Below are 14,557 nucleotides of genomic sequence, written 5' to 3'. Positions count from 1 at the left end.
CGAAATAGGACGTAGTAGAATGAAGAGTTAAGTATCCATGAGGGGCCTCCTACAGACAGGGCGCACTAAGCTGCACTAACCTAAAAGAAAAATAACAGCACACACACACACACACACACACACACACACACACACACACACACACACACACACACACTCTCTCTCTCTCTCTCTCTCTCTCTCTCTCTCTCTCGCATAATAACAATAATAATAATAATAATAATAATAATAATAATAATAATAACAACCATCATCATCATCATCATCATCATCATCATCATCATCATCATCATCAGGTCAGGTCAGGTTAGGCGGGCACCTCGGAGGAAGTTAAGTATCTACAATAAACTTGAATCATGTTGGAAAGTTAAGAACATCTGGTTAGTTTCACATGTAACAAAAATCGATCAATTTCGACATTTGTGCAGCCGTAAGGCTAAAGTTGATGATAAAGGGTTATTTAGAGATCAGAATAGTAGGTAAAAAGGGAATTGAGCCAACGGCACGTGGTGTTCCCAAGCGGTCACCCATCCAAGTACTGACCACGCCCAATGTTGCTTAACTGCGGTGATCGGACGAGAACCGGTGTATTCAACATGGTATGGCCGTTGGCGAGAAAGGAAGTCTTCATAGATGCATGTGTACAGAAGGCAACGGTTATTTATTCTTTGGAGGTGGGCGGGCGCGTTGTCGAGACGAGACTTTGCTCGGAGATCGCGACGGAGGAGCGTACGAGGGCGGTACTGAGCGCGCGCGCGCGCGGCGGAACCTAACCCGAGTAGTTTTAACCTCACTTCGTCGTAACCTAACCCCAACTCGACCCAGGGCCTACATTCAATCCCAACCAATCTCCTCAAGAAAGAAAAGAAAGAAAGAAAGAAAGAAAGAAAGAAAGAAAGAAAGAAAGAAAGAAAGACCCAGGGCCCCGTGGTAGTAGTAGTAGTAGTAGTTGTTGTTGTTGTTGTTGTTGTTCTTGACGGCGGTGCGATTGTCGTTTCAAGCGGCAAAAGGACTGAATAATCCGTCCGGCTATGATGGTGTTAACGACGACGATTATTATTATTATAATTATTATAATTATTATTATTATTATTATTATTATTATTATTATTATTATTATTATTATTATGAGGTTTTCTAATTTCTTTTGACCTTAAAGTAACAATGCTAACCACTTTGATGTGATGTCCCCCTTTTCACTTGCCTTTGGTTTGCTTAAGGGTAAGAGGCTAACACAACTGCTCTTTTTTTTAAAGGTGTGGTGGCCCTGAAAAGGGCCGTTTCTTAAGAAGGGTGGTTATTCCCTGTAGCTCCTTACTTGGAGCTGGTGTATTTGGTGACTGCTTTGGTGCCCTCGCTGACGGCGTGCTTGGCCAGCTCTCCGGGCAGCAAGAGACGGACGGCAGTCTGGATCTCCCGACTAGTGATGGTGGAGCGCTTGTTGTAGTGGGCCAGACGGGAAGCTTCAGCGGCGATACGTTCGAAGATGTCGTTGACGAAGCTGTTCATGATGCTCATCGCCTTGCTGGAGATGCCAGTATCAGGGTGTACCTGTTTAAGTACTTTGTAGATGTAGATGGCGTAGCTCTCCTTCCTCTTGCGCTTCTTCTTCTTATCTCCCTTGGAGATGTTCTTCTGGGCCTTGCCGGCTTTCTTGGCGGCCTTTCCGCTAGTCTTAGGAGGCATGGTTGTCTCGTGTAGCTACTGAGAATCCAAACGAATGGCTGGGGGCACCCGGTTTCAGCGTGTATTTGAAAGAAAACGCCTGTGTCGTACTAGCCAATGGGGGCGAACTAGCTGCAGCCTCATTGGCTGGCTCGCTGGCTCGCGTAACCTGCCAGAGTACAAAACTGGTGGTCACTAGTCGGAAAAATACCATTTGGTGCGAAGCAGACTAGCAGAGCATCATGTCAGGACGAGGCAAGGGAGGAAAAGTTAAGGGCAAGTCCAAAAGCCGTTCCAGCCGTGCAGGCCTGCAGTTTCCTGTCGGGCGTATCCACCGTCTCCTCCGCAAGGGAAACTATGCAGAGCGAGTGGGTGCTGGTGCCCCCGTGTACCTGGCTGCGGTCATGGAGTACCTGGCTGCTGAAGTTCTTGAGTTGGCAGGCAATGCAGCCCGTGACAACAAGAAGACGAGGATCATCCCCCGTCACTTGCAGTTGGCCATACGTAACGATGAGGAGTTAAACAAACTCCTGTCTGGTGTGACCATTGCCCAGGGAGGTGTGCTGCCCAATATTCAGGCAGTGCTCCTGCCCAAGAAGACCGAGAAGAAGGCTTAATTGCCTTAGCCTTGGTTTCCCAGGCAAAAATTTAAAAAACGGCCCTTTTCAGGGCCACCAGCTGGTTAAGGAAAGAGTTGCTTGTCAGGCTTTATTGCTCAGTAGTAAAAGACGTATCAAAAGAGAAAGAGCAGTACAGTACATATAAGTCTCTAATAATAATAATAATAATAATAATAATAATAATAATAATAATAATAGTGAAACCAAGAAGAAGAAGAAGAAGAACAACAACAACAACAACAACAAAGAGAAGAACTGTGTTTAGTGTCCCTTCAGTAGCAACAGATGCTGGAATTTAGTGTTTAGGACAGAAAATAGCCTAGCCAACTTAAAGATATATTACACAGTTTATTTATTGAAGGAAGGAAGGAAGGAAGGAAGGAAGGAAGGAAGGAAGGAAGGAAGGAAGGAAGGAAGGAAGGAAGGAAGGAAGGTTTCATAAGAAGTACTTTTAATATCATACCAGTTTACGGTATAACCTTCAAAACTGGAGTAGGTTATCAGATTATTTATTTAATTATTTAATTATTTATTTATTTATTTATTTATTTAGAAAGAAGCCATGTGATTAGTTTCCAAATGAAAGAAAGAAAGACAGAAAGAAAGAAAGAAAGAGAGAGAGAGAGAGAGAGAGAGAGAGAGGATCAGATACAGATATCTAGTGTCCATTAAAAATAAACTTCAGACTAGACTTCATTACTAACGTTGAGGGCATATTTTCTTCTCTGCAGGGCTCGAGCAGAAGTGTACAGTACAGTACCTCCTAGGAAGAAGTGCTGCACAAGCAATGCTAGAGGAGTACTGGACACGGGACACTAAGCTCTTTTGAGAGGTAAGTGGTGGCCCTGAAAAGGGCCGTTTTTTTTAAACACTGCATGCCCCCTGCCGGGAGCACGCTCGGAAGAGATCTAACCGCCGAAACCGTAAAGGGTACGTCCCTGTCTCTTGAGGGCGTACACTACGTCCATGGCGGTCACGGTCTTCCTCTTGGCGTGCTCGGTGTATGTTACGGCATCCCGGATGACGTTCTCCAGGAAAACCTTGAGCACGCCACGAGTCTCCTCGTAGATTAGGCCCGAGATACGCTTGACCCCACCTCTGCGGGCGAGACGTCTGATGGCAGGCTTGGTGATGCCCTGGATGTTGTCTCGGAGCACCTTCCTGTGACGCTTGGCGCCTCCTTTGCCGAGTCCCTTTCCTCCCTTGCCTCGTCCGGTCATGGTAGATCAGTACAACAGCGAGTTCAGAGCTCGAATGTGCCAGGCCCTGAGCCTGAGCCTCGCATTGCGACTGCTGCCGCTTGAAGAGCGGCAGCTGTGGTTCTATTGGAATTCCCGACCGATTGGGTCCTTATATTCCATTTTAATATGAGGCTCGTAGAGCGTGCAACTCATGGTAGTGTTTGGTATTAGGATAATTTATATTAAATTAAATTGCTACAGTAATTCTTTCCTGGAGTTCAGGAGTGTTCTATGGTATATTTACAGTGTCTAACCTAACATTAATCTAAGCCTACGAATTAAATTTAGCCTAATAATTAACATTAATTGTCAGTGTGTATATGTGACATGGTATCTATATACATGTATGTTCCTTGAAGTGGTTCGTATTCGGCCCTTTTCAGATTCGATCGCCGTAGTTTACTGACGAGCAAACATATGGCGATAGACGACTGCCTCCAGGGTCATTCCTTTGGGCGGGTATATTATGTCTAGTAACATGTTCGATATTCTGTCTGCAATACCGCTGGAGTGGATGTGGTTCATTAGTATTGTGTGCCTTTCCTCCGGCGGTACTTGTGATAGCATTTCTAGCGCCTCCTCTCGGGTTGGGGGCATTGTTCGTGTCTGGTAGGCGTAGTCTGCCTGCTTCTTCTTTCTTTGCATTTGCTTCTCCGGCTGAGACTTTTCCTCCTCTTCTGGTTGAGGTAGTGGGGGGAACTCTGTCGGTCTCAGCTGGAACGTCTGTGCGGTGGATGTGCCGGGTGCCTCTTTCTCCTTCTTCTTCCTGAGGGTCTGCCCTTCCTTGGCTCGGATTATTACGGGACAGCCACCGTAGTTAGCAGTGTGGTTGCCCTTACAGTTGACACAGGTAAACTGTTTACTGTCAGTGAGGGTACATTCTGCAGTGCTATGTGCCCCCGGGCACTTGACACAACGCGGCAAAAGGTTACAGCTTTTGTGCGTGTGCCCTGTGCGCTGGCAGCGTTTGCACTGTGGCGGTCCTGCGGGTTTTTTCGGTCTTTCGACTTTTATAATCAAATCCATCAGTGTATACTCGTTGAATATCTGTCTGGATTTTTCGGAGTATTGGAGTGTTACGGCGAACAGTGGGATGGGCTTTCTCTCTCTAGTTACCTCTTCCTCTGTGCCGTTCTCTGTACGTCTTCTTATATTATAGGTTTTGCTCAGCTGTACTGTCTGACAGACTGGGTATCCTTTTTCTGTCAGCTCGCTAGTTATGTCTTCCGGTTTCGTGTCAAGTGGCAAGTTTCTGATGATTGCCTGAATTTTGCCGCTCGGTTCGGTTGGGTGGGTGTAGAATGCCACCCCTTGGTCCTTTAGTGCCTTCACTAACGCGTGGTAGTCTTCCATAGTAGTCAGAAGGTATTTGACTACGTTATTTCGGACTACCCGCGCAGTGAATTGTCCGTTAATACACGATTTGATGAAGTCTCTTCGGCCTGAGTAAGGCATGGCGTCCTCTTTGATGATGATGGGAGGAGGTTTTCGCCTTGCTGTTCTACTGGTTGTGTCCATGTTTATTTCTTCAGGTATTTTCTCTAGCTGTTCGTACCTGTTATTTACGGGTACTGGTTTTGGAGCAGTTTTTTCCTTCGGCTGGGCAGTTTTTCTGTTCGGTGGTGTTATGAATCCATCAGCGTCCGTAGTGGTATGTACTCTTTTGGTTTGAAGTGCAGATTCCTCGGTGATGACTGGTGACGTGTCGGCCAAGGTCCTTTTCTTCATGGTAGAGGGCGTTCCTGCTTCACCCTGGGTCGAGGTGTTGGGGCCTTGTGTCTCTGTTCTCAGCTTCGGTACCTCTTCTGATACCGGGGTCTGCTGTTGTCTTTCGGCCGTAGGTGCTGGTGTACTTGTTTTCTTCTTCTTCTTCTTCTTCTCGTGAATGAGGTTGACTAGGTTGTGCGAGGGTTCATCCCCTAGATAAACCTCGCATCCTTCGTCTACAGACTCGTAGTCGTCCTCGTCTTCATACTGGGGGGAGTCCGTGGTCAGCGTTGCAGGTTTTAGCCTGGGGTGTGGCGGCGCCATTTCGAAGTATGGTCTCAATGACTCGGCTATCTGGTTGATATGCGAGCCTAGTGCTTCATCTACTGTCGGCAGGGCAGATTTCAATCTGGGGTCCCTCGGAGGCTGATTGTAGTACTGATTGCGTACCTCGAGTTTACGGGCTAGGTGTGAGCCTGGTGTTGGTGGATTTCCGACATAACTAGGACGGCCCGAGGCTACTCGATCCACCCCAGACCGGCCAGGTTTGCCGGAAGTGTTGTTCTGGTGAGTGCGGCCTGACATGGCTTAGCAGTGTAGGTGAGTGATGTGCACCAGGTTGTGTAATCCTACCTAGATTGCACGCTCTACGAGCTATCGATATGACCAAGGGCACGGGGCCGGTCTGATAGCAGGGGAGGGCAGGTCAAACACCCGTAGGCGGACCTCGGACAAGGCAAGAGAGTGTGCCTGCTCAGAGCCGTTGCTTCAGGCAGCAGTTTTTTGAGGGGTGTCTCCCCGGCAAGAAGCAAGCGGACACTGCGACAGAACACCGCGGGACCGACAATTTGCTCTTTTAGGATGTAGGGTAGGCAAGCCCACCCTACAGCTCCGTTGACTGCTGCGACTCAGCGGGGACGGCACTAGGCGGCCCTGTCCTCGCTGCTTGCTCGCTGCTGGTTGCTGCTGGCTGCGCTCCAATCAGAGCGTACCTCTTCTTCTCTTCTCTGAGCTCCTTCTTCTCCGCTCGCTCGCTCGGGAATGTGTGTGCCAGGCCCCGCTTTTGCCTGTGCTTTTGTTGAACGAGCCTGGCCCCGGTGACGTCGGCAACTGGCTAGCGAATGGCAGCGCTGCAGCAGCACAGGGAGGGGGAAGCGAAGGAATAAAACAAGGCGAGCGGGAGCGAGCTCCTGTTATTCTCCCTGCAGCGTGTCGACAGTGAGTACCGTACGTCATGGCCCGGACGAAGCAGACTGCACGTAAATCCACCGGAGGCAAGGCCCCCCGCAAGCAGCTGGCAACCAAGGCTGCCCGTAAGAGCGCGCCTGCCACGGGTGGAGTGAAGAAGCCTCATCGGTACAGGCCCGGTACCGTGGCCCTCCGTGAGATCAGGCGCTACCAGAAGAGCACCGAGCTGCTCATCCGCAAGCTGCCTTTCCAGCGGCTCGTGAGAGAAATAGCTCAGGACTTCAAGACTGACCTGCGCTTCCAGAGCTCGGCCGTCATGGCCTTGCAGGAGGCCAGCGAAGCCTACCTGGTGGGTCTTTTCGAAGACACCAACTTGTGTGCCATCCATGCCAAGCGTGTCACCATCATGCCAAAGGACATCCAGCTCGCCCGCCGCATCCGAGGGGAGCGTGCCTAAGTCCAGAGCTAGCTTAACGCTGAACCTTTCACCAAACGGCCCTTTTCAGGGCCACCAAAATATCCCAGAAAGAGCAGTCGTAGTCTCTGAGCTAGCACGGGCAGTGAATTAAAATATTCTTTAAAAGGAAATAAATAATAATAATATAAATCTTGATGATGATGATGGTGGTGGTGGTGGTTGTTGTTGTTTCCAGGGGATGATGTGAACCTTCCAAGTGCAAGCGCAGTAGACACAAAACTTAATAATAATAATAATAATAATAATAATAATAATAATAATAATAATAACAACAACGACAAAGTATATACATCTGGATGGCGGTGGGTTTTTTTATTTTATTTTTTATTCCACAGGACGATGCGAAGAGTCCTAGAGTAATCATAGTAAAGAAAATACTGAATAATAAAGGCGATGTTGATAATAATAATAATAATAATAATAATAATAACAAAGTATATAAATCTTGATGGTGGTTGTTGTGCCAAGGGGATTAAGGAAAACTCCAAGTGCAATAACAGTAAAGAAAATACTAAATAATAATAATAATAATAATAATAATAATAATAATAATAATAATAATAATAATAATAATAAGAGAGTAGTGGGGCACTTGTGCACACTTGCCTCTTTATGAGACAGAGGTAGGAGAGAGGCCAGGGTTCACATTCAAAGACTTCATAGGCTCTTTTAGAAAGAAGGTGATGGCCCTGATAAGGGCCGTTTTTGCAACCTCCGCTCTCGTGAGAGCAAGAGGTGCACGGGTAGTGTAAGAACCTCGAGGGTTCTCACTTCCTTTTTGCAGGTGCCTTTTTAGGCGAGGCCTTGGGCTTAGCGGCCTTTTTAGGCTTAGGTGCCTTAGGTTTCTTAGTGGGCACCTTGGCGGCCTTCTTAGCCTTGGAAGGAGCCTTCTGCTTTGGTTTGGGAGCAGGAGCTGCCTTCTTCTTCTCAGCAGGCTTTTTGGAAATGGCTTTCTTGGCTGCAGCCTTGGCTCCCCCAGCCTTCTTCGCCTTGGGGATGCGCTTCTCCTTGGGGGCGGCGGACCGCTTGACAGGGGCTGCGCTGGCTTTCTCCGGCTTGGCAGCTGAGGCGAGTTTGAAGGAACCTGAAGCTCCCTTCCCCTTGGTCTGGACCAGCTCTCCGGAAGCCACAGCAGATTTCAGGTACTTCTTGATGAATGGGGCCAGCTTCTCAGAGTCCACCTTGTAGTTGGCAGAGATGTACTTCTTGATAGCTTGGAGAGAAGATCCACCTCGCTCCTTGAGGCTCTTGATGGCACTGCCCACCATCTCGGAGGTTTTCGGATGTGCAGGCTTGGTGCGAGGTTTCTTGGATGCGGAAGCCTTGTTCTTCTTGGGCGACGCCTGGGCCGGAGCCGAGGCGGGTGCGGATGCTGCCGATGCTGTTGCAGTGTCAGCCATGGTCACGGTGCGAATGATGTGTTAAATTTTCCCGAATGGCGGAGTGTATCAGGCTACTCGGACCGCGCAGGAAACAGCAGAGGCTAGCTGTCGGGTGGGCTGCGCGGCGATAAGTTGGGGACGTGCTTCCTAGCTCCTTTCTCGTGCACCCTGCGTCCCGTGGGGGCGGCGGAAGGTTTAGTTCAAGGTAGGAAGGGATAGCCAAAGGATTAATGCTGCTCCTCAAATGAAAGAAGTGCTGCCCGCCTTGTTCAGGGCGTCCTGGCGCAGGTGTGTTCCATGGACAGCATTTCCTCAGCTCCCTCTCCATGCCGACATTTAGGGGCAGCCGCCGTCGTCGCGACGCCCCCGGGAGCGACCACCGCTTACCTGAAGGAAGTCCCATCCTTCCTCTAGCTGCCAAGGCAGAGAACTGTTCGTGGACTCTAGCCACTTTCGAATGAGAGCAAGGGACGTTCGGCCTTCAGGTGGATTTCTGCAGTAGCAAGGAGACCCACCGTAATCTGCCTCTAATAGCATTGCATAAAAGGGCATAAAGAAGGAAACATATAAATTAGGGACTAGTTTCCACGACTTGTCAGATTCCAGGTCTCTTGCTAGCTCTTTAAGTTCATTTTAGTCGCAGTATTTAGGGCCATAGGCACTTGCCTCACGGTCAGGTACCCTCTCTCACTTCCTGCTGTTTTAAGGCCCTTGTAAGGGAAGAGAAGAGAAGCCTAGTTAAAGAGGAATCCTAGAACGTCTAGGTGTATTTCAGGGCGTACCTAAAGGCCCAGACCGGAAGACAGCCGGTTAAGTCTCACAAAAGACTTTGTCTCTGACCTGTAGGAGGGAAGCACAGCCTGGTAGAAACGTCCCGCCTACCCCGGGCAACAAAGCCAGGACCGAATATCTCTAGGCCTATTCACAATCGAAAAGAAGCCCATATATAGTATATCTACACCAGGCGGTATTACTAATTGTTCCAATATTACAGCCGATCGCGTCCTCCCTCAAGTTGGACAGCTTGAGGTAGACAGAAGCTTCCGAGGGAGCTGCCTACAGAGAACAACTTCAGAAAAAATTGGATGAGAACAAGAGATACAATGATAGGACCCATCTTAAGACACCCAGGACTTATTCAGTTGGTTTTAGAACGATGTGTAGGCGGTAAGAACTGTAGGGGTAGACCAAGGTACGGACATGACAAGCACATGTAGGATGCAATAGTTACATAGAAACGAAAAGGTTGGCACAGGATAGGGTGGCGTGGAGGGCTGCATCAAACCAGTCTACGGACTGGTGACTCAAACAACAACAACAACAGTAGGCTAAGGCTATTTAAAAAAAAACAACTACCGCTACTACTATGTCGACGACGACGACTTTTACCTAACTTTCGTAACCGACCTTTGGTCTCAAAGCTGCCATTAAGTGAGAGTATGCCTCCTTAAAATAACCTACTGGCTGCGCCGAGAATCGATCACACTATTAGCAGCATAGAACGAAGACGATCGCGTGAACTGACTTCAAATAATAGTATTAAAGTTTGAGGTTACGTCGAATGTAATTACAAAAAGGCTACGCAATTACTTCTTTGACTTACAAGTACAGCGGCATACCTAACCTCAAAAAAGAATAAGGTCAGTAAAGTGCGAAACCGCGAGAATGCTATGTCCCTTTCGACGTGTAAGGAACTTTTTCTTTCTTTCTTTCTTTCTTTCTTTCTTTCTTTCTTTCTTTCTTTCTTTCTCCTGGTCCGAACGACGCCGGGAATTGCAGGAATACGTGTTGGGTTAACACGTTGGACGTTCAATTCTTACTTGCAGATGGAAATCAGGAAGGAAGGATCTAACACAGGGTAGATGCACGGTTAACACAACTTCTCTCGCCATGTGGATTCGGTGTGATTATACGGCTGGATGCCCTTCCTGACTACAACCTTCCTTCCTTCCTTCCTTCCTTCTACTACTACTACTACTACTACTACTACTACTACTACTACTCCTACTACTACTACTCAAGTTTGTGCTGTAAAAGAATACCCTGGGAAGAAAACAGGAGGATTAGGAGTCCTCTTCCCTCAAATATCAATTGAAGTACCGTAATGAGGGGTACCGAGTCATTTACATTCATGGGAGGATATGCGTAAAGGGACCTGATGGTATTTAGGCCAGCTGCGCTAGGGTTACTCTTCGTATGACTAGACCAGACCAGTACCGGTACGGTACCTCAAGATTTTTATTTTTTCTTAATTAGTTTAGGTTATCCAAGCCTAACCTGCAGTATCTTGCACCCGAAATATCTAGCATCTACCCTGTAATGAGAAGATGCAGGCCTCCTTCCCAGTTTTCAAGACTGGTGATGATAAAAGTGTGTGTAATTTAGCTTGAAGTTAGCAGATCCACGATCAGTTTATGCCCCTTTTCTCGGTTCGCTGCAATCATGTCTTAGAACAGGGTCTCCATTCTAGGCCTATCAATTCCTGCGAACTCGTGAAAGCAATCAGGTAATGAAGATGATGATTGTAGTTAATAACATTAAGAAGAGAAGTTGAGGTGTTTGTCTTCAGCAGAAAAGAGGATATAGGACCCGGGTAGCAGTGAAAGGGCGACCGTGTTAGACGCAGGATACCTAACCTCCCTATTCTTTGAATTCTAACCGGTAGTACTAAGGTAAGGAGGAAAAAGTAGGACGTACAGGTACGCAGTGTTCAGGTGCTGGGCAAATGGACGTATTATTGCCGAAGTACGAAAAATCCCTACCGGCCTAACAGGAACTAGTAGTGGTAGGTAGTGAAAAATGTTATTTACTTTACGCCCCACTAACTACTATTTACCGTTTCCGGAGACGCCGCTGAGGCGAAATTTTGTCCCGCAGGAGTTCTTCTATTTTACGTGCCCGTAAATCTACAGGCATGAGGCCGACGTGTTTGGCCATTCAAATACCAAGGGAGTGAACCGGAATCGAACTCGCCAAGTTGAGCTCAGAATGGCCTATTTAAATCCAGGACGGTAACGGTAATGATATGGGGAGTTGAGGTTAGTTCTATGGAATTCATCACTTGCCGAAAGGTCGGTCAGCCGACGTGCAGGCTACTGAAATCGAGCACTTTCCTCACGTCACCTAACCTAAAACGTCACGACACTTTCAACTAACACTTGTCGTCGAAAACGTTACTTTCTCAGTCTTATTAGGAAACCGTCTCATCTTAGGTAGAAATGCAAAGTCCTGGGAGTCAATGCTACGATTTGTCGGAACACGCGCACAAGGGTCACTCTCCTGCACTAGTACATCATCGTTCGTAAGCAAGCTTATGAGAGACGCCCAGTTACCTGCAGAGAATAGCGCACAACAGACTTGCAACTTATTACCGAACGTCGTCGTTATATCAACGGGTCAGCGATAGTATCTTATCTTACCTGAAAGAACATAAAATGAAATCATTTTTCGCCTCTTTGAAGGGCTGCTACATGCGGCGTGCGGTTGCTAGGACACGGCTTTCATTGTTATCACGACAGTGTCGATGACGTTGTTTGGAAACCATCTTCCTCGCGATTTTCTTGGCGGGCAGGGAGATTCGAACCCACGTTCCGCCCTGGCACTGATTACCCTTCTTACCTGTAATCTTACGCGAAATAGGACGTAGTAGAATGAAGAGTTAAGTATCCATGAGGGGCCTCCTACAGACAGGGCGCACTAAGCTGCACTAACCTAAAAGAAAAATAACAGCACACACACACACACACACACACACACACACACACACACACACACACACACACACACACACACACACACTCTCTCTCTCTCTCTCTCTCTCTCTCTCTCTCGCATAATAACAATAATAATAATAATAATAATAATAATAATAATAATAATAACAACCATCATCATCATCATCATCATCATCATCATCATCATCATCATCATCAGGTCAGGTCAGGTTAGGCGGGCACCTCGGAGGAAGTTAAGTATCTACAATAAACTTGAATCATGTTGGAAAGTTAAGAACATCTGGTTAGTTTCACATGTAACAAAAATCGATCAATTTCGACATTTGTGCAGCCGTAAGGCTAAAGTTGATGATAAAGGGTTATTTAGAGATCAGAATAGTAGGTAAAAAGGGAATTGAGCCAACGGCACGTGGTGTTCCCAAGCGGTCACCCATCCAAGTACTGACCACGCCCAATGTTGCTTAACTGCGGTGATCGGACGAGAACCGGTGTATTCAACATGGTATGGCCGTTGGCGAGAAAGGAAGTCTTCATAGATGCATGTGTACAGAAGGCAACGGTTATTTATTCTTTGGAGGTGGGCGGGCGCGTTGTCGAGACGAGACTTTGCTCGGAGATCGCGACGGAGGAGCGTACGAGGGCGGTACTGAGCGCGCGCGGCGGGGCGCGGCGGAACCTAACCCGAGTAGTTTTAACCTCACTTCGTCGTAACCTAACCCCAACTCGACCCAGGGCCTACATTCAATCCCAACCAATCTCCTCAAGAAAGAAAAGAAAGAAAGAAAGAAAGAAAGAAAGAAAGAAAGAAAGAAAGAAAGAAAGACCCAGGGCCCCGTGGTAGTAGTAGTAGTAGTAGTTGTTGTTGTTGTTGTTGTTGTTCTTGACGGCGGTGCGATTGTCGTTTCAAGCGGCAAAAGGACTGAATAATCCGTCCGGCTATGATGGTGTTAACGACGACGATTATTATTATTATAATTATTATAATTATTATTATTATTATTATTATTATTATTATTATTATTATTATTATTATGAGGTTTTCTAATTTCTTTTGACCTTAAAGTAACAATGCTAACCACTTTGATGTGATGTCCCCCTTTTCACTTGCCTTTGGTTTGCTTAAGGGTAAGAGGCTAACACAACTGCTCTTTTTTTTAAAGGTGTGGTGGCCCTGAAAAGGGCCGTTTCTTAAGAAGGGTGGTTATTCCCTGTAGCTCCTTACTTGGAGCTGGTGTATTTGGTGACTGCTTTGGTGCCCTCGCTGACGGCGTGCTTGGCCAGCTCTCCGGGCAGCAAGAGACGGACGGCAGTCTGGATCTCCCGACTAGTGATGGTGGAGCGCTTGTTGTAGTGGGCCAGACGGGAAGCTTCAGCGGCGATACGTTCGAAGATGTCGTTGACGAAGCTGTTCATGATGCTCATCGCCTTGCTGGAGATGCCAGTATCAGGGTGTACCTGTTTAAGTACTTTGTAGATGTAGATGGCGTAGCTCTCCTTCCTCTTGCGCTTCTTCTTCTTATCTCCCTTGGAGATGTTCTTCTGGGCCTTGCCGGCTTTCTTGGCGGCCTTTCCGCTAGTCTTAGGAGGCATGGTTGTCTCGTGTAGCTACTGAGAATCCAAACGAATGGCTGGGGGCACCCGGTTTCAGCGTGTATTTGAAAGAAAACGCCTGTGTCGTACTAGCCAATGGGGGCGAACTAGCTGCAGCCTCATTGGCTGGCTCGCTGGCTCGCGTAACCTGCCAGAGTACAAAACTGGTGGTCACTAGTCGGAAAAAAACCACCACCACCAGACCGACCGACCACCATTCTGCCTGGAAACCTCGGCGCGAGCACATCAAGCTGACGACTGTCCGAGCTTGCACCCTGTTGACCGCCAGCTCACCGTCGCCGCCCGCCAAGTGCCAGCCTGCCCACTCGCTCTCGCCGTCGCCACGAGCCCTTGCCCGCACTCTACGGCCAGCCAATCAGCGTCGAGCCTGCCAAGTTCCCAGCGCGGTCCGACTTCCTGGATATACTCTGGGTCCAGTCGTTCCGCGGTCTCTCACATCAGCACCAGCTCCTCGTCAGGCCACATCGCCAACCAAGCCACCCTGCCTTCGGGCTGCCCCGTATCACCAAGCAAATTTGTTTACCGCTCAGTGGAACGCCTGCTCGTGTCTTGTCCCGGCGTGATCCGTATAACTATACCTGACACGACTGGTGCCCACTGAGCGCGCTATACTTGGTCCTCTTCGGAGTTTGACCCACCCAGCACTCCTTCCTTACCTACCCCCCCCCCCCCCTGTCAGGTCAATCCCGGTGGACTGAGTAGCTGGGACCCTGACAACTTCAGACATGGACCTCTCCTCACAAGTAAAACCGCGTCCTTTAATCCTCCCGTCCGAACCAATATTCACCACCGTCTCAGATACGCCCTCGCGTAAATCACCATCTTCCAATCCCCCACCTGATTCCGCCTCACCTAACCTTAAATCCAAAGACCCCTTCTGCAAACCACTTTACCACTCTGCTCTAGAACTCAATACCTCACTCCTACCCTT

General features: G+C 48.1%; 2 protein-coding genes and 2 non-coding genes across 4 annotated transcripts; all 4 read right to left on the bottom strand.

Moving 5' to 3' along the window:
• Window positions 1-494: 494 nt before the first annotated feature.
• Window positions 495-613, bottom strand: LOC137501384 (5S ribosomal RNA). The gene has a single exon (XR_011018528.1). It is a non-coding gene; the product is annotated as a 5S ribosomal RNA (ribosomal RNA).
• A 701-nt stretch (window positions 614-1,314) lies between these two features.
• Window positions 1,315-1,686, bottom strand: LOC137501255 (histone H2B). The gene has a single exon (XM_068228161.1). The coding sequence runs from the start codon at window positions 1,684-1,686 to the stop codon at window positions 1,315-1,317; it is 372 nt and encodes a 123-aa protein (XP_068084262.1).
• A 10,726-nt stretch (window positions 1,687-12,412) lies between these two features.
• Window positions 12,413-12,531, bottom strand: LOC137501383 (5S ribosomal RNA). The gene has a single exon (XR_011018527.1). It is a non-coding gene; the product is annotated as a 5S ribosomal RNA (ribosomal RNA).
• A 702-nt stretch (window positions 12,532-13,233) lies between these two features.
• On the bottom strand, window positions 13,234-13,605 carry LOC137501254 (histone H2B). Its single transcript, XM_068228160.1, has one exon. The coding sequence runs from the start codon at window positions 13,603-13,605 to the stop codon at window positions 13,234-13,236; it is 372 nt and encodes a 123-aa protein (XP_068084261.1).
• Window positions 13,606-14,557: the final 952 nt, after the last annotated feature.

This window comes from Anabrus simplex, chromosome 6 (genome assembly GCF_040414725.1).
Source record: "Anabrus simplex isolate iqAnaSimp1 chromosome 6, ASM4041472v1, whole genome shotgun sequence".
NCBI lineage: Eukaryota > Metazoa > Arthropoda > Insecta > Orthoptera > Tettigoniidae > Anabrus > Anabrus simplex.
Note: the sequence above shows the minus strand (reverse complement) of the source record. Positions and strands in the feature narration are given on the sequence as shown.